Source organism: Halictus rubicundus, chromosome 8, assembly GCF_050948215.1.
Source record: "Halictus rubicundus isolate RS-2024b chromosome 8, iyHalRubi1_principal, whole genome shotgun sequence".
NCBI lineage: Eukaryota > Metazoa > Arthropoda > Insecta > Hymenoptera > Halictidae > Halictus > Halictus rubicundus.
The window spans coordinates 16,322,051-16,342,172 of NC_135156.1; the positions used below are offsets into that span (position 1 = coordinate 16,322,051).

A 20,122-nucleotide genomic window follows, 5' to 3' on the forward strand; every position below is an offset into this window, starting at 1 on the left:
CCGGGCTTTGGTGTCTTGCCAAATCTATTTTTCCCGGCGAAGGCGGGATCGCGTATTGTGCCCGTGCTAATTCCGTCGCATCGTAACGCGGGCCGATCTCGTGGCGAAGGCGCGGGTGTTGCCTGTTTCTTGGCTACCGAGCTCTATACCCTTTGCGTTTGCGTTTGCGTTTCAGTTCGAATTCGCAGTACTCGCGTTCCCGCTTAGGCCCCGTCCAGACCGGACAGAGAAACGCCATTGCGCGCTCTACTCGCGATTTCATCGAGAAAACTCATCCAATGGCATAAAAATGCTTGGATTTTCACGGGATTTTTTGGCCCACTTCTAACGCTTCTATTACCAAATATCTGCATAATTCTCGTCAGTCCATCACCAGCGCCCGCTAGATCGAACCTTCCTCAAAATATTCTCATATAAAGCGAAAAACTTGAAGCACGTTTCTGGCTGGTCAGCATTCGTAATATCGATAATACAGAGCAATTAATGTGACAAGTTTAGTCAGAGACTTAACCCTTTGCACTCCTACGTCGAGTGTGACTCGACATTAGTTTTGATCTCAGGAGCCCCATTGTCGGGTCCTACTCGACATTATTTCATGTCCAAATAAGTATATGTCGCGCACACGTTACCGACGCTCTTACCGACCCGGTTTATTGTTATTATTATTATTATTAAGCGAGAGAAAACTTGCGTAACTCAGGAGGATAATACGAATGATCTTTGCGAATGATCTTGAAGTAAATATCAAATTTAATACTTAAAAGCGTTGGGAGCTGCTGGTAACGAAATTGAAATAACATTCGGAGTGCAAAGGGTTAAGACACGTCGGATCAAGACCAAGACGGATCGTAAGTCTGTGTCTGAAGGCTGCGAATGGAAATTATTAATTAAAAAGCCGCGTGACTATCTCGGGCCCTTAACGCCTGGCTCACGGGACCCGTCGAAATGACGAGTTGCAATACTTTTAATCTACGATTGTTGAGATTGTGCAGATGCATTTGCGAGGAGTTATTCAATAAATTCATTTCCTTGGGTACCAGAAAATAAACTGGAAAATATAGGAGCACTGTTCACCGTTCGTCGACGAGTACTCTGCTCGCGGCTTAAACGCCGATTTTTATTATCACGGTTTTGATTATCACACGTTCTTTAATGCATTGGAATATAACTATTTATACTGTCGGATCGTATCAGCGCAGACAGGTATCGGAAACCAAACAAGAGAGATATTAGAGGGGCCCATAAGTAATTAATTATTTTGTAGTAAATACAAGTTTTTATTTCTTAATTTATTATATAATCTCCATCATTATCAAGGACGGTTTGCCATCTTTCCTGAAAATTTTCAATCCACGGTTTCTTATAGAAATCCAGGGTTCGTCAAGCAAAATATGACTCAAGGTGCCTCCTCTACAGAATGTTTTATTTCTTAAATAATGCTCCAGAGATCTGAAAAGATCAGAGGGAGCACTATCCGGTGATTACGGGGGTACGATCAAACTTTTCATTGCAATTTTTTGATTTTTTCCTGAGTGAGTTTCGCTGTACGGGGCCGGGCATTGTCAATTTGCAGTATTACGCCTTTTCTGTGGACTAAAGATGCCCCCTTTTTCAATAGTTCTGAATACAGCCGTTGTACTTGCCGACAATACAACTCAGCAGCAACTGTTTCTCCAGGTTTCAACAACTCAAAGTGAATTATGCCGCGACAGTCCCACCAAGTGCACAGTAACACCTTTCTAAGCGATAAGCTAGGTTTACGTGTTGATATTGCGGTTTGATTTGCAGAAAGCCAATGCTTGGAACGCTCTACGTTATCATAAAGAATCCATTTTTCATCTCCGGTAACGATTCTGCTAAGAAATGGATCTCTACGAAATCTGGATAACAATCAAGTGCAAATTGATCGACGAATATTCTCGTTGGTCTCAGATAATTGATGACGGTACCCATATTCCTTGCCTGTATGCCTTTCCCATTTCGTGTAGGCGCCTTTGTATAGTTGACCATGCGGACCCAAGGCTTCTCGATAATTCTAGCATACTTAATTTTGGATCAGCTTCCACCAGAGATTTTAGGGTGTCATTATCAAATTCAACTGGTCGTCCGAGGCCTGTCAGAGAGATCATAATCACCAGCAACAAACCTTGTTGACCTTCGATACATCTCCATAAACATCGCAAATTTTCTTTGTTGTCACCGTTGCATTAAATCCCGCATGAAAATGAAAAAGTATGCAATGACGAATACGATCCTCGGAAGGTACGAACGCCATTTTATTATTGTAAAAAAAAATGATACTCGCTGTTTCTTCAAAAATGGCAGTAGCAGTACCCCGTTCGTGGAATTTCGAATGGTAACACACATGCAAGGCAGTAGTGTATCTAACCTTAAATTTCAGTGTATGGTAGTTCACTTTAGTGTAAACAAAGTAATTTTTTCTTAGTTCTGAAAATGTCTACTTTTGTGCCAAATAAAGTGTATTTGCGGGGAATTTTATTGCACTACTTTATTCAAAAGAAATCTGCAGCTGAAGCACATAGAATTCTTGTTGAGACTTATGGGGACAATGCTTTGTCGGATACGACATGCAGAGACTGGTTTCGACGCTTCAAAAATAATGATTTTGAACTTGAGGATAAAGAACGTTTTGGCGCACCGAAAAAATTTGAAGACGAAAAGTTGGTGGAATTACTCGATCAAGACCGATGTCAGACGCTAGCAGAACTTGGAAAAACATTACAAGTAGACGAGTCAACTGTTTCATAACGTTTAAAAGTTTTAGGAATGATCCAGAAGCAAGGACATTGGGTAAAAGCTTTTATTTTGTAAAAGAAACAGCGAGAACTTATTCAAGGTCCTAATATTTCTAACGTGTAAAAATGATTAATGAGCACAGTCAATTTTTACTTCGTTCCTGTAAATTGCGATTGATGTGTACAAATTTTATTTTGCATAAAATCAACTCATGAGTGGACTGCGGATCTTCGTGCGAAACAAAAATGGGAGGCAAATAAAATTTCTTTCCCGAATGACTTGGAAATGTTGGTTCGCGTGTTACCAAGTTGGGGGCTCGATTATTACCAAAAGAAAAAAACGTTATTAGGGCAAATTTTCTATGTACCGCGCAGGGTAAGACTATGCGAGACTAAACTTTTCGGGTCTCGACAGTACACCTGGAAAATGGAGAACGTCTCCGCCGTTTCGTCGCGGAATTCAGACGAAGACGCGAAAGAGTAGAAGAAGCACGAAATAATAAGAGCGGAGGAATTTAAAAATATTTGACCTATTAATCCTGCTATGCGAAAACTGCCACGGACGAATTTAATACCGTCAAGAGAACGTAAATGTCAGATCGGCCCTGACAGGTTTTGCATACACCACCTGTTTGGAGAGCTGGGAAGAAGGGAAATGCATTTCTATTTTATTCGATTTGATTGGTATCGAGGTAGACAGTTTTTTTATTTTGCATAAAGATTCCCAGTCTAGCTCGCGCACACAGACCCGCGCGCTATCACTTTCTTCTAGAATATTCAGTGGTACTGCACCGAAATACGACTGCAGCGGTGCATCGTCGTTTGGAGAACTACGTGCAGTAGACACTCTCTGATCCGGTCGACGCAATTAACGATCTATTATTGTATGATAATTTACTACACTATACCTAGATTTTGTGTACACGTAACAAATATTTTATACATTTCTTATTTTATTTAAAACTTGTACAGTGGATCCAAGACATGTTTGAACACTAAACACAGTGTTTGTATGAGCCGTTTATTTCGAAAGTGGCCTAAGTCCATTTGTCAATTATTTCTTGTTGCCCGTAATTACGTGTACAACTTCAAGTTAGCTGTGATAAACAACATTTGCGGTTAAGTGTATTCAGAGTACATACGATAATTTTGGACACACAAGTTGTCGCTGTTCGTTCAATAATGGTTGTTAACTTTGAAAGTGGCTTAACTCAATTTTTGGTAAGAAAACACATATCATTCACTTAATAATTGCTACCATTTTAATAGGAACTGTAAATTTAACTCTTTTGGATACACTTGAGTAGTATGACACATATTTTCAATTTTATTGAAACATAAGCCCTCAAATATCTCAATTTAAGTATGAGTGGACTTAGGCCACTTTCAAAATAAACGGCTCGTATATCTCCCGAATGCCTCTACTGTATGGATATTAGAAGAATTCGGTGTCTCGCAACGTGGTAGGACAAGGATAGCTGAAATTAGCTGTATGTCCATTCATGATACTGATCTCTGGGATGGACGCTCGGTTCGACAGCCGAGGAGGAGAGAGAGAGAGAGAGAGAGAGAGAGAGAGACCGCGGTCGATCGGAAAAATCGAATCGGGTGCGAACAGCGAACAGCAGAGAACAAACCACCGTTCGCGTAGCAACGGGCCGTCGCGATAAAAATAGAAATAGCAGCGGCGATCGATCGACGTGTTCCTTTCGGACTCGGTGTCCAGCCGATGAAAAGGTTCTCGGATGCGAACGCGAGTCGGGGAGCGGGACCACACAGATTCGCGGAATCACCGACGATGATCGCCTAAAGGTCGATTTGCACCCAGAGATCCCTACGCGCACCTACGCGTTCAAAACCACGATCTCCAATTTATACCCGCACAGACACGGGTTCCGTTTCGGCACGATACCTCAATACTATTAGGGGGGCCCATAAGTAATCAATTATTTGCAAAGAATTTGTTTTGCCTTTTGTTCTGTACCGATCGTTGAGGAGGAAACATATTCTTTTACAGTTTCTAAGTATATTCCTATACGTAAGTATATTTCTAAAGTATAGAAATAAGTATATTTCTAAATATATATAATTATATTTATATATATATATATTAGGACCTTGAATAAGTTCTCGCTGTTTCTTTTACAAAATAAAAGCTTTTACCCAATGTCCTTGCTTCAGGATCATTCCTAAAACTTTTAAACGTTATGAAACAGTTGACTCGTCTACTTGTAATGTTTTTCCAAGTTCTGCTAGCGTCTGACATCGGTCTTGATCGAGTAATTCCACCAACTTTTCGTCTTCAAATTTTTTCGGTGCGCCAAAACGTTCTTTATCCTCAAGTTCAAAATCATTATTTTTGAAGCGTCGAAACCAGTCTCTGCATGTCGTATCCGACAAAGCATTGTCACCATAAGTCTCAACAAGAATTCTATGTGCTTCAGCTGCAGATTTCTTTTGAATAAAGTAGTGCAATAAAATTCCCCGCAAATACACTTTATTTGGCACAAAAGTAGACATTTTCAGAACTAAGAAAAAATTACTTTGTTTACACTAAAGTGAACTACCATGCACTGAAATTTAAGGTTAGATACACTACTGCCTTGCATGTGTGTTACCATTCGAAATTCCACGAACGGGGTACTGCTACTGTCATTTTTGAAGAAACAGCGAGAACTTATTCAAGGTCCTAATAGTATATCGACGTTGTAGAACTCGTTTAATCTTCCTACTGTTTCGAATTACGCCTACTGATTTTCGTCTGCATAAATGCATAAGATCCGCCTACTTATGAGATTGTCAAATTATTACCGGGAACTTTCCGGACGAACTATGCGGTCTCTTGGAAGAGCCTTCTCGCGGGCAGAGTTAGGAGTTTCTGGGGTGTCGCAAGGACGCGAGGAAGTCGGAGACAAGTCGGAGTTTCGTTTTGTCCCCCGTAGCGTCGCGACTGCCAACTTTTCAGCTGCCGACAGTAGGCGATCGAGACTGCGTAGGTGGCGGCGAACTCGTGCACGCGCGCGTCTCGTGCAAGGTACGATTAGGTGGCTGAACCGCGAGGAGGGGGTAGTAAACATAACCCAGATTCGTAAACAGTGGTGGCATCCGGCCGAACCGAACCGAGTCGAAGCCGAAGCCGAAGCCGAAGCCGATGCTGAAGCCGAGCGAACGGAGAACGCGGCCAGCAGAACCAATAATCCAGCCCGATAGCGGTCGTTCGCGAAAGTGGACACGGTCACCCTGTGCCGCAAAGGTCACCCTAGACAAAGTCCAGGGGCCGACGTCGACGTCCCCTCTATTTATAGGAGTTTGCCCCTTATCGCTCCTCCTTCCGCTTCGGCCGCAGACTCGGAACCGCTTCCCCCCTCTTCTTCTTCTTCTTCTTCTTCTTCTTCTTCTTCTTCTTCGTCTTCTTCGTCTTCTTCTTCTTCTCCCATCGAGACACCCCCGATTCACGTCGGCTTTTCTCCGCGTTATCGCGGCTTTCGTTTCCCATGAATCACTGGAGGCGCCGCTGCCTCTACGTTCCTCGCCCCCCTTTGCGTCGCGCATTCTTCGCCCCCTTGTCCGCAGGATTTTATTCATGGTTGCAGCGAGCGGAGCCTCCTTGCTCTCGATCGTTTTATAAAGGAAAAACAAGCGGGATGTTTATTGTAAGAACGTTGCATATGAAACGTCCGATTTCATGTACAGTCACTCATGTATAGTCACTAATAATATCCGGACACTATTCGGAAGACGATAAATTTTTAAGAACTGGACCGTACGACTTCTATTTTGCTTTTTTTTTTTTTTTTTTTACGTTAGAGCAATTAGTGTACAGGTAACCCTCCTGTAACACGGTAGATAGTACGAGACCCGGAGCCAGTACAAAAAGGGGGGTTACGATCCGAAAACATTAAAAACAAATATTTTTTCTAATTCTACATAAACTAGTTAATTTTGATTAAAAATATAAATGTATGTACAATACAAAACAAAAAGCATTATTTTCATTTAACGCAACTTTAATTTCATTGTAGCCGCGTTGTAGGAGGGTTCCCGCAATTTATGAATCGTGTTATAGCGAAACCGTGTTACAAGATGCCGTGTTGTAGGAGGGCTACCTGTACTGCATGACGAGGGAACGAAATTTTGGAAACATTGCAAAGAAAATGTTAAAGGCTGCTTTTTACAACCTGTATTGGAAATTGAACGCCACGTCTCCCCGAAAGTCGGAGTTATTCGACCGGGTTTGTGAATAAATTTTTGCGTTAACACGTTGAAAGCGCCATGGTGACCGGCATCATGCAATTAGAGATGAATCTCGTAAGACGGATGCCGCTAATTATCAATCTATTAACGCCGAAGTTGACTAGATTATACTGCGAGGTGAGAATTTCATTATCAAGCGAGTAACAATTGTTATTAATAAAATCGCTCCTATGAATGAAACGGTTGACTTGCGTGAAACGCGTAAGATTCGCGTGACAGTTGATGTGTTGAGTGTAGCAAAAATTAGGGTCCGAAGAAACGCTGGAAGGGCGAAAGGTATATTCTCAGCAATCCTAACTTTTCAATGTTGATTTCGTTCAATAAATTCCTTCGATTCTACGGGATTGTTTAGCCTGCCGGGTGGGTGTTGATGGCTTGAAAAGTAGTCACGAGCAAGTAACAATAAAAATGACTTTGCTCGGTTGGCATGACGCATGAAACCACCATGCGTCCGGGTGGCGCCAACGCGGACCGAACGCGTTCCGCGAGTTTCTTCTTTTTTCCTTGTGCAACTGTTGCGACTCGGGAGGGCGGCGAGAACCGAGTGTAAACTAGTTTTCTTTTAAACAATTTCTGCCTCGACGTAGGATCGATACTATCCGCCGAGACACGGAATATGGATCAGCGCCGATCGTACAAGCATTCCTCAATTGAATATAAAATTGTGCACTATCGGACAGCATCGAAACAAGTGGTATTAACCAGTTAACTGTGTTCGACGAGTATACTCATGAAGAAATAGCAATATTATGTGTCATGACGAGTATTCTTGTCAGAACAGCTACAATTCCAACAGCGGTTAATTTTTGGTACGCAACTTAGGTACACATTTTTCAAAGAGGTCGCTGGTGAAAATTGTATAACGGAACCGATCCATGTCTGTGCGGATAAGTCGACCTTTATCGAGGAACGTATCGACAAGCTTCCCGTAAGAAAATCGATTCGACGGTCGAAAATCGTTGTTACGGACAGTATTCGAACCGGTTCGTCGAGCTTCCTCGTCGGATCGTTTTCGTCAGCGACTGGTTCCCTCCGGAAACAGGAAAATATGGCCGTCGAGCGTACGAGCGAATATTAATGCCTGTTTTCGCACGTGTAGACGTTTATTTTTACTCGTATTTTTAGCAGTCGATATTTTCGAACGAGTCCGCCGCTATTTTTGTCCTAACACGCCATACGGCGTATTACCGTGCGAGCGGCCACCTACGAAGCGAATTTCACTGCCGTCGTGTTTCACTCTCTGCTCTCTCTCTCTCTCTCTCTCCCTCTCTCTCTCTGTTGTTCTCGTTTTTGGGCCGTGTTTTCCGATTTCGAGCGCCGGGAAAACCGGGTCGGGGGTAGTCTTCATCCACAGGAGAATTTCGGGGGGAGAAGAGAGAGAGAGAGAGAGAGAGAGAGCGCGTGGTCGGTGGGACATTGCGAACCTTCGGACGTCCGTATCGATTCGGCTATTTCGAGAGGCTGCCAGTCGACGGCATAATCGCGCGAATACACAATTAAACGGGAGTTACGCGACCGACCACGGAAATAGACGGCGAGTGTCAGGTGTGTCGCACCTGATCGAACCAACGAAAAAGGATCGGCCGAAAGAATAAACGCGACGGGCTTCGTCGGTGCTCGCGCGAGCTGGCATTTCCTCGAATCGAGAGGGAAATATATATCTAGAGAGAGAGAGAGAGAGAGAGAGAGAGAGAGAGAGAGAGAGAAAGAGAAAGAGCGAGCGGAGCGATCAAACAACGAGCGTAGCGAAGCGAGAGATGAAACGAGATAAAACAAGAACCAGTTTCGTCGGATCGGTTCGGTTCCCGTTCGGTTCGAGTCTAAGCGAGAGCTATTTCGAAGGGGGGGGGGTGAAAGGGCCGTAGCTAGGTAAGCAGCTAAAAATAACGTCGGTACATCATATCGAGCGGTCGTCTATAAATAGTCGAAAGTGACACGAGAGGCCCTGGATGGATCGGAGTCACGAGCGGAGCTCCACCGGACACGCCCGCCTCTCGTCGGAAAAATCTTTCCTCGGATCGAACGGGATATCTGTTGTTCGTGGCCCGTTGCACCTGTTCGATCGAGCGGATCGAGCCGGATCGAGGGGGACGAACGGGGAACGATAGCGAGAGCGACACACACGCTCTCCGAGGATCCCTAGTGTTTCCCGACCCAATTTCCAAAACCCCTGAAACGAAACGCAGAGAGAGAGAGAGATAGAGACGTATAGAGGGAGTGGAGTGAGCGAGAAAGAGAGGAAGAGAGAGGAAGAGCGAGACGGTTTCCTCGTAACCCTCTCGAGAACTGTTTGGCCACCGTTCGGTCGATCGATACGCGCTCGCTCGGCGTGTTCGGGGTGTAGCGAACGAGAACGGAGCAAGGGAACGCGCTCCTCGGGCGGGCCGTGGCGGGCCGTGGCGGGCCGAGGAGGGGTGACCTTGCTTCCTATTTTCGGAAGGTGGCTTTCTCGTGACCCGTTCGGTCGGAAGCTTTCGGCCGCGCGAAACCTGCTCCCGAGGGCGGCCAGGGAGGGAATGGAAGAAACTCGAGTGCGCGGGCAACGTGTGTTAGGGTTTAGAGGTTGGGGGTTGAAGTTACCGTTACCGTTGCCGTCGTCCTCGTCCTCGTCCTCGTCGGCGTCCTCGTCGACATCCCCGTTGCCGTAGTCGTCGTCGTCGACGTCGCGAGAGGCGGTAGACGCGAGGCCGGGGGCTATCGATCGAATCGAAACCGAACGAAACGCGCGCGAGCTCTTTGGAGAAGCTCGCGACTCGCGCGGAACTGCCTCGTCGCTATCAGAAGCGGGTCCCCTGAATAGTGTTCACATCGTGGAACAAGCGTAACGTTCGATCGTGACTCTCCTTTGTCTAATGGTTCCGATCTGAAGATACGCACGTTGCTTTTAACACTTACTACCGGACCCGTCGAAATCACTGGTTCCTAATTTTTCACTGAAATTGTGAGAATGTTTTCATCGGAAATTTTTTAATGAACCCCTTCATCGATATATGGTGGATACGTTTGATATAGTGAATAAAAGTTGTAACAGGTCCGAATGAAGCGATATACATCACTCGCATTTATTGCTCGGTGGTTCGAGCGTTAATCGAACATTTTAACGACGAATTGTTCACTTCTATACGAAATTCGCGTACACATACTACTGGCAATTTTTCAAAAATTCTTACCTATTCGAACTTTGCTGATTCAAGTCCGGGTACAGTCCGTTTTAAGGAACTTTTTCCAGGGATTTCCAGATCTGAGACAGACCAGAATAAGTCGGCTCGTATCGAAGCTTCCGACAATTGGTGGGGGATGAATTGCGGACATGTATCCGGGCAGAGTCGCCGGATCAGGGGAATTGACTCGAATCGAGGGGAAGAAAGTTACCCTCTCCCTGCCGGTGTCGGGCTTGTCACGTGACATTCTGACACATGCGAAAACGCGTCACGTGACCAAACCGTGACGACGGCGTGGGGGAACGGGGTCGTAGAAAGGGTAAAGGTGAAGTGGGGAGACAATTCTTAATCCGGCGACTCTGTCTCCGGCCACCACCGTATTTCCCTAGGGCATTTCCCCAGAAAACGTCGCAATGTTCTTTCAAACATGTGGAAGGGTGGATTGAAAATGCAGGGGATGTGCATTATAGATTGCAGATAGAAATTAACTGTTACGATTCGAGATGGGGTAGACGCGATTATCTATTCAACAATCTCCTAAGTATTACCTACAAATCTGTCGCGATCTTCTTTGGACGTTCGAGCGTTGGAAACAGAGCGGAATGGGGGCGTTCGACAGAGGCGAAGAATGGCCCTAACAAGTGGCCATCGCAGGACAAGATCGCCTAAGTGGTCGCGTTCGAACCACCTGTTCTCGCAGGATCTCTACTACCCTTGCTCGCGCTCTCCGGAGACCCTTCCCGATGGATTTCACAGAATCGCGCGCCGAGGATCTCTTTCATCGATATATGTCCGCATCTTTGTCGGGATATACGGCCATGAGTAGACTGCGGATTATTATGCAAAATAAAAATTGTCCACATTAATTGCACGACGCAGAAGCCTCGTACACGTTCGTTCCTTTTTTAATCCTTACGACTTACTTTACTTCCTTGCCGTTCAAGATATCGAAACAGTCGAACAGGCAAAATTTCATCCCCTCCACTGGAGGAAGATGGAGATTGAGAAGAAAGGCGAACACTCGGCGCTATTTTCAATCCGAAACTAAATTTTCCTTCAGTCTTTTAATTTTATTCATACGAAACTGATCCGATCTCTACATCTAATATTTAAATGTTTAGTAATCTATTGAATACAAATTTTGTAATGCAACAAATATTTCGTGATATTTGTTGTAATTTCTTTGAAATAATGCCACAACAATTTCTAGTGGTGCTTCAGAGTCACCACTCGAGCGCAAAGGGTTAAAAAGAGAAAACAAAATTTCTTGCTGTTGGTTTCTCCGTCAATTCAACTTGAACATCGTGTTCGTCTCGCTTCTCCAATTGAAACGACCCCAAACACGATACGATTACGACTACGATCACTCGTTCGACAAGCAAACTTAAGGATCCGTGTTCCTCTACCGTAATTGTCTTTATGTACATAATACACTGTATTTATGTACATAATTATATCGCGTTTGGCGTCATTCTAATCGAAAAATCGAGACGAACACGATGTTCAAGTTTAATTGACGAAAAAACCAACAGCAAGTGTTTCTTTTTTTTTTTTTAATTTAAATGGCTGAGCCAGCCGCCACGAGTCCTTCGACGTTCGACACGAAGAATGTGGCACCTCGTCTAGAACTGTCGCTCGGCAGACCGGAAGATACGACAGTTACGGAGAGAACACGCATATAGAACCATCGTGGCGGGTATCGATCGGCTTGTTCGCGTTTCGGGGACTCGTGGGGCGAGCGTCGTCGGCTCGGTGACGGTTCGATCTTCCGGTTCCCTCGAGACCGGATGGATCGTCGATCGACGGCCGGGAAAAAAGAAAATCGGCGAGTCGGGTGTTTCCGACGATCGTGACGGATCGGTTCGGGTGTACCGAGCTCGGGAAAACAGTCGGGACAAAGCGGAGGACGGGATCGTGCGGCGCGGAGGAAGACAGCGACGGATAGGAGGGTGGTATATATAAACTATAAGCTGTGGGCGGCGGAAAGAAGGGAGGAATAGAGAGACGGAGAGAGAGAGAAAGAGAGAGAGAGAGAGAGAGAGAGGCGGGGAGGAAGAGAGGCTGCCGCGCGATTACGTTGCGGTCGCGCGCCGCAGAGCGAAAAACAGAGAGAAATAGAAGCGTCGGCCGGGAGGCGGAGGGGCCGCGAACGCAACAATACACATCGGGTCTCTATAAATAGCCGAGATTCGCGAGGCTCGCGATGCAGGGCGCTGTGGTCGCGCGACAAACGGCAGAATGCGAAGAGAGATTCGCGAAAGAGGCGGTAGCGCGCGGCTCACGCGCAGTATCCTCTCGATATCCGTGGTGCGCGCGCGAATCTTCCACGGATCGCCGCGTCGCGACTCGCGATCGCTCGCGACGACGGCTTCGCTCGATTTGCGCGCGACGCGATGTAGCATAGCTGAATCGACTTCACCCGGTGCTTTCACCCTTTCACCCGTCCGAGATCGTATCCCGCTCAGAATCGGCTGAAAACCGGTATCCGGGGGTGGTCGGAGTCGCAACAGAGGCAGAAAGGATATCGTGATTGGTGAACGACGGCTCGAGGAAGAACGCGGTGCAACAGCGATTCGGAGACGTCGACGATGAGAGTGACCGCGTTCGCCGCCGAGAAAGGTGCGAGCAACCTTCCGGAACGATCCTTGACCGTCCCCGTTTTCCCTGGTTTCTGCTAAACGACAGTGATCGTCGCGACGTAATTTTCCGTGAGAAACGGCATCTTCCTCCCGTCGACGCGTGGATCGACTTTTTTCCTCAGACTGAATGGGCGCTCTTTCGCAACAACCGGAGCGCGCTATTCTCGTCTCCTTTCGTTTCTCCGCGTCTCGCCTCGCCTCGCCTCGCCTCGCTGTGCCTCGGTTTGCCTCGCGTCGTCTCGTACCGACCCGACCCGACCCGACCCTACCCCCTCTCGTCTCGTCTCGTCTCGTCTCTCCGATCCGCTCGTGGGAAGCAACCGCGTTTGCGAGCTTCCTGCGTGTCAACCGGAAAACGATTTCCAATGCGGACGACAGCAACAGCAGCAGCAGCAGTAGCGGCGGCGGCAGCGGACACCTGTTGTTCCTGCTCGGAGCGTATCCGCGCTGGCCATGCCCGCCCCAGCTCCAGACGCTGCAAAACGGGCCGCGTTATCGCGCCGTTTCGCTTTCGTTCCCGTTCTCGTTGCAAAGCCGTTCTCCTCTTTGGATTTCGACCGAGGGTACGTTTGTGCCGGGATCCGCGATAAAAGCTGCTCGTCCGCCCATCCTGCGAGCGCGGTTCGCTCGCCGCTTCAACCGTAAACACTTCGATTGGGAAACAATGGAACGCGTTTGTTTCCACGCGCTCCGCTCCCGATCGTTTATCGCTGCCGCGACGCGTTAAAACTCGATACAGACCGGCTCGTTGCACTCCCGATCGAGTCTCCGCTATTCCCGCGAGCCTTCGTTGCATTTTCTTCGCGGAACGGTAATTTCGTGGAGGTGCATCGATCGCTGCTCGGATTCAATACCAAGGGTGATTACCAATGAGTTACCAAACACTTCGAACCTTGCCGGAAATTTTGGTCCCGTTTTCGCGCAACGGATCGGTGCGAAGCGAACCGTTCCGGTTAGAGTGGAGCACTAACCTAACCGTGATGTGACCGGCTACCACTGCATTTCTTCCAACAATATTTTTCAATGTTCCTCTAGGATTATTACAAAACCGCTCTGAACGTCCGTTCGTTGTCCACCATTACGTCGATTTATGGTCTCAATATGAGAATTTGAAGTGTGTAACACTACCGAGCCCTAAACGTGACTTAGACTTTATAATAACTTTATGATAACAGCAAGATTTAATTTGCTCAGGTTTCGTACGATTTTTATGGTACCATGTACTCCAAAGAAGAGATATATTAAAAAATTTCTCACGTTTTCATAGTTTCACTAATCGTGAAAGAAAAAAATGATCCGCTAGTCATTTTGACTGGTTCGGTAGTTTTAGTGTTAACCCTTAGCACTCGAATGGCGGCTGTAAAGCGCCACTAAAAATTGCTGTACCATTATTCCAAATTTTTTTCACATTATCAAATCTGATTGTATTCAATAAATCACTGAACGTTTCAGTATCGAACGAGTGAATTGCACCATTTTCGTATGAATAACATGAAAATAAAAATATACAGGGTCATCCGTTTTTAAACGGCCAAACGTCAACCAGCTATAGAGGACCCCAAATGGAACAACTTTCAGCCCTAACACTTTTTTTTGATTCGAAGTTATTTCATTCAGTCTCCACGGCGTGCCCCGTGTCAAAAAAAGCCAAGATCCAAAGGTGATGCAAAAAAGTTGACTGAATAAAAAAGATGCCCCTATTTATTTTAAACCAAACAAAGGAAAAATCATCGAGATACATAATTGCAGTCCTGATATATTTAATCTTAAGTGAACGCAAAAAATGACGGGTTTTTGCAATTATCTAAAAATCAAGACCGAGTAAAAAAAAAGTGTTAGGGGTGAAAGTTGTTTCATTTGGGGTCCCCTATAGCTGGTTGACGTTCGGCCGTTTAAAAACGGATGACCCTGTATAGGAGGGATACATTCTAGGTCGAAAGAAATGTTTCGTTTTGCAGTTAAAATAGCTTCGAGTGCAAAGGGGTAAATGATCTGTGCATTTTGGTTGCAACGGTCGAAAACTGTATGTCATTTATCTTCGATCGGGCCGATAGTCTGTACCGAGCCTAAGGGTAGATCACCGTCGCGTCGAGTGCATATGCATTATTATTTGTATCAGGTTGGGCAAAAAGAAATCCATCATTTTTACGTGAACTTCAATACTTTATTTAACACGTTTCGGATTGTCCGATTTGGGTCAAATATGCGCCGTTTTCTTCTATAATTTGTTGCCATTTTAAAGGTAGCTTCACAAAGCCTCTCTCACAGAAGTCTTGGTCCCTATCGTCGAAAAACTCTAGCGATCGATTTTCACAATCTTCTCTCGATGCCAATTTCTTCTCACTAAGGAAGTTTTGCGATGCAAGAAAAACATGGTAATCGCTTGGTGCCAGGTCCGGACTGTATGGTAGACGCATCAAAACTGATGTACATATGTGTGTACCGTGATAGCACGTGACGTCCCGTGACGTGTTATGGCAACGTGTCCGTGCCTGTATACCGTGTTCGCCGACGATAACAGGGACGGGGGGCGATCTCGCGCGATGGGCTCGCCCGAAGGGACGAAGGATCGATGAAAAGAGACGGGACCGGTTTCGGAGACCGCAACGAGCTCGAGATGTACCGCTTCGCGCCGCGTCCGTGTTCGAAACCGACGGTAAACGAGCAGCCAAGAGAGAGAGAAAGAGAAAGAGAGAGAGAGAGAGAGAGAGAGAGAGAGTACCACGGAACGAGTCGAGCCGATGCGTGGGCGGAAAAACGTGCCCTCTAGTCGCGCCGAGGAGCTGAAACTTCGAAGCTCTCGAAGCTCTCGAACGAACGAACGGATCGAACCACTGCCGCGTCCAACTACCACTGTCGAATTCCCCTTGGAACGGCGGAGCCGAATGCCGCGACTGACCGCGATTCGCGGATCCGGCACGAGGAACCAGAGAGACCGACGAGACACGGGTCTGACGTCACTGGAATCATTCGCGCCACTTAGGCGGTGTCACGGGATCAATTTAGAACGCGGACGGTCAAGCACCGTTGCCGGCCGGCCGGTCCGCGCCGTCCCTTGTCCGTCTTTCGGTCCCTCGAAGATCGAAAATTGAAAATCGCTTCTGAATCCGGGCCGTTGATCGCGTCGTTGCCGCACGGAGTTGCGGCGTTCGCTGATCGAAGGGATGGACGAAGGAAGCGATGAAACACGGCAACAGAGCAGAGGAAAGAGAGAGAGAGAGAAAGAGAGAGAGAGAGAGAGACGGAGACCGAAACGCGTGTACGTTCGCCGCGTTTAGTAGACGCGTATATAAATGTCATCCTATATATAGCGAGCGTACGTCTAATCTTAGCTAGTCGGCCACCGGCCAGGAACACGAGTAAAAAGTTCCGCCGACTCCTCTTCGGCGAAACTTGCTCGCCTCTCTCTCTCTCTCTCTCTCTCTCTCTCTCTCTCTCTCTCTCTTCTCGCCCGCAACCCTTGCCCGCGAGCGCTCCCATGCTCGAGCTCATGCTCCCCGATACCGCCGTACCACGCCGAGCTGGAAACCCGTTCTTCCGTGGCCAAAATTGAATTTTTGCGGCTGTATGTTGCGAGGAATTTGTTTTATGCAACCAGACCGCGGATTTTACGCGTTCGTAACAATAGTCGATAGATGAAACACGTAAAAGCACTAGAAGACTATAAGAATACTGTTATACATCATGCTCAACCCAGTAACACTAGGCTTACAGACACATCTATGAGGAATTTATTCAGTTTTATTTCTTTTGGGTATATATTATTCAAAAACTAACTAACAATTTGGGTATCCTGTTTTAGTGCTCGGTAAACCTAATATTAACCCTTAGCATTCGAACGGCGACTGCAGGGCGCCACTAACAATTGCTGTGTCGTTATTCAAAATATTTTTTACACTATTAAATTTGTTTGTATATTTAGTAAATTACTAGACACTTCAGTATCGTACGAGTAAATTGCACCATTTTCACATGTGTAACATGAAAAAACAAATATGTAGACGAGAAATATTCTAGGTCGGAAGAAATGTTTCGTTTTGGAGTTAAAATAGCTTCGAGTGCAAAGGGTTAAAATTATTGAAAGTAGAAAGTCTACCGAATACCTATTTGTTCGAATCGAGGTGAAACATTTTTACTTTGCATAACGATATCCGCAGTCGATCGATAACCCTCCGAAGTTCCAAAGTCCGAAACCATTAGCCATTTTAGATAATTACGTGCGCGCAAAAATCGTTCTTGAAGACCCGTGTGAACGATAACGATATCGACTTCGGAAAAAGTATATTTACAAATTAATAGTGCACAATTTTACCAACAAAACTACAATATACATACAAACACTCTGGTCGAGAGTTTATAGTCACTTGACGCCTTAATGATTGCCATAAAATTAGCAGCACCGATCATCGATCTATTCGTTCGGAGATGAGCTAAGTTACGGTGTGAGGTGAAGAGTTCATTATCAAATAACTGGTAATAGTTATTAATAACTCTAATCGTTTGTATGGATGAAATAGACAAGACTTGTTGACAAGACCGCAGTAAACGTGTTAACAATATACGGACGGACAATAATATACTATCCGATGAATGTTCCTGGCCTGTTCTTTTCACATTCTTGACATTATGGAAATGTTGTCTGCCAAGTAGTCTCTTAATAAACTTAAAACACGCAACACGTGTTGCAAGAAACACCACCGTAACTAGTCGTGTGGTTGCTATAATACAAATCACTATGTGAGCCGTTCAACGTAAATAAAACTGATAATTATTTGTCTGTTTGTAATCGCCATTAAATAAAACAATTATGATATAATTACAGCGTGGCTCGCACAAGCGAAACGCAGCATCCTTCTAATTCCTCATTGTCCAATAATTAACTGTTTCGACTTGCACCATTTGCATTGAACGGCTCATAATACGTCAGTCACGTGTTTCCCAGTTCCATCGTTAGATTTACGGGACCTGTCAACATGGCGGATTCTAAATCTGCTAGTTTGCAATTATTCCAACGACGCGTTCGTGAAGAATCGTTCAATCGATTTATTTATTTTTCTTCGAGCACAATTTTGTTATTTTTCTCGTAACTGTCCGGCGGACCGTTCTAATGATTATTACTAGACTCCGGACATTATGCATTTATGACGAAAACGAGTAGGTGCAACCTGAAACAGGTGTTGATACATCATTTTCTCTGTACCAAAATTATTAGCGAAAAATATGAATTCATATCCAGCTCCTGTGTCTTGCGATCGACACAGAAACTTTTTATTTTGAATAAAGATCCAACCGTGTGCCGCCTACATAATCAAGCAACGTAAAATAGTCACTTTCAGCGCTCCGTGAGTCTACTGTTTAACACTTTGAACGCCACGTCACCCATATGTGTGTGACGGAATTATTTGTGCAGGTTTTAAAATGAATTTCTACCTTGATATATTCATTGTACCAAATTTGATTAGGATATCATACAGGTATCATACATATAATTTCTTTTCGATTTTTATTTCAGTAAATAACTTACTTTTATGGAATTTTTCGTGTTTCTAGTTTGGCGATCAAAATGTTAAAAGTTGGAACGGTATCCAACGGATTGCCCTAATCAGCGTAGTTTGCCGACCGGGTTGGTAGTTTCGCTCGCGGCGTCGGGAGCCGAAAAGATGGCAGAGTGGGCTTGCGTTATGGGAGCCAAGAAGGAAACTCGATTCTCTCCACCCCGTACGGTCCCGAACCGCTTGGACGTGTTGCACGCCGACGCAGTGGTTCGCATAGTTTCAACTATGCGTCCGGCGTGTTTTCAGTCGGCGATCGTACCCGTGTACCCGGGTACAGACCCACCTGTTGCGACGACCCGCCTCGACCCGCGCCGTTCGAGGAACGGTGTCCTCGAATGATCGGTTAGGGTGCCTCGGGGACGCGAATCCGTGTGCCACGGCTCCGCGCAGTCCCCGAGCGGGTTCTCGAGCAACAGTTTGCCCGACCTACACACCGACATTCGTCCGCTAATAATACCGACAAGCGTTCGCGACGCCGCGGCCACTCTCGAACAACGCGAAACGCGAAAACGACGCGTCGCGACGCGGAGGGACGCACGGTGACGAGAAACGGAAGCGCTAGAAACGATTCCCTCGATGGACACCCGTTGCAAACGCTGCCAAACATCCTAAGCAGATTTACGGTGCTCCCTCGGACAATTTTATAACGAGTAATTTCACTTTATTTCCTGAAAACTTTCTTGCGAAGAATAAAACAAATCATTTAATTTTATTTTGATTTTTCCAACCCGATATCACGCGAAGGAAATTTTCAGGAAATAAAGTAGTTTAGTAGTTTAATTTTCTTACAAAGAATAAAAATCATTTAATTTTCTTTTTATTTTTCTAACCTGATATCACGCGAAGAAAATTTTCAGGAAATAAAGTAGTTTAGTAGTTTAATTTTCTTACAAAGGATAAAACAAATCATTTAATTTTCTTTCTATTTTTATAACCTGATATCACGCGAAGAAAATTTTCAGGAAATAAAGTACTTTAGTATTTTAATTTTCTTACAAAGAATAAAAATCATTTAATTTTCTTTTTATTTTTCTAACCTGATATCACGCGAAGAAAAGTTTCAGGAAATAAAGTAGTTTAGTAGTTTAATTTTCTTACAAAGAATAAAAATCATTTAATTTTCTTTTTATTTTTCCAACCCGATATCACGCGAAGGAAATGTTCAGGAAATAAAGTAGTTTAGTAGTTTAATTTTCTTACAAAGAATAAAAATCATTTAATTTTCTTTTTATTTTTCTAACCTGATATCACGCGAAGGAAATTTTTCAGGAAATAAAGTAGTTTAGTAGCTCAATTTTCTTACAAAGAATAAAAAAAAGTAATTTAATTTTCTTTCTATTTTTCTAACCTGATATTACGCGAAGGAAATTTTTTAGGAAATAAAGTAGATTAGTAGTTTAGTTTTCTTACAAAGAATAAAAAAAATCATTTAATTTTCTTTCTATTTTTCTAACCTGATATCACGCGAAGAAAATTTTCAGGAAATAAAGTAGTTTAGTAGCTCAATTTTCTTACAAAGAATAAAAAAAAGTAATTTAATTTTCTTTCTATTTTTCTAACCTGATATTACGCGAAGGAAATTTTTCAGGAAATAAAGTAGATTAGTAGTTTAATTTTCTTACAAAGAATAAAAAAAATCATTTAATTTTCTTTCTATTTTTCTAACCTGATATCACGCGAAGAAAATTTTCAGGAAATAAAGTGAAATTACTCGTTAATTATTAGGTTTAGGGCTAATGAAGGTCAATACTTTCTTA

At 44.7% G+C, this 20,122-nt stretch overlaps 1 protein-coding gene across 12 annotated transcripts in view; it reads left to right on the top strand.

Annotated features, from left to right (window-relative positions):
- Hdac4 (histone deacetylase 4) overlaps positions 1-20,122 on the top strand; it is a 64,026-nt gene that overhangs the window by 20,130 nt on the left and 23,774 nt on the right. For 2 of the 12 annotated variants that reach the window (XM_076792323.1, XM_076792325.1), the window contains exon 1: positions 12,435-12,790. The exons of the other annotated variants lie outside the window; for them this stretch is intronic. In XM_076792323.1, the coding sequence (XP_076648438.1) occupies positions 12,760-12,790 (31 nt within the window). In that variant the 5' untranslated portion in view covers positions 12,435-12,759. Of the gene's footprint in view, positions 1-12,434; positions 12,791-20,122 lie in introns of those variants that run through there. 12 annotated transcript variants of the gene reach the window in all.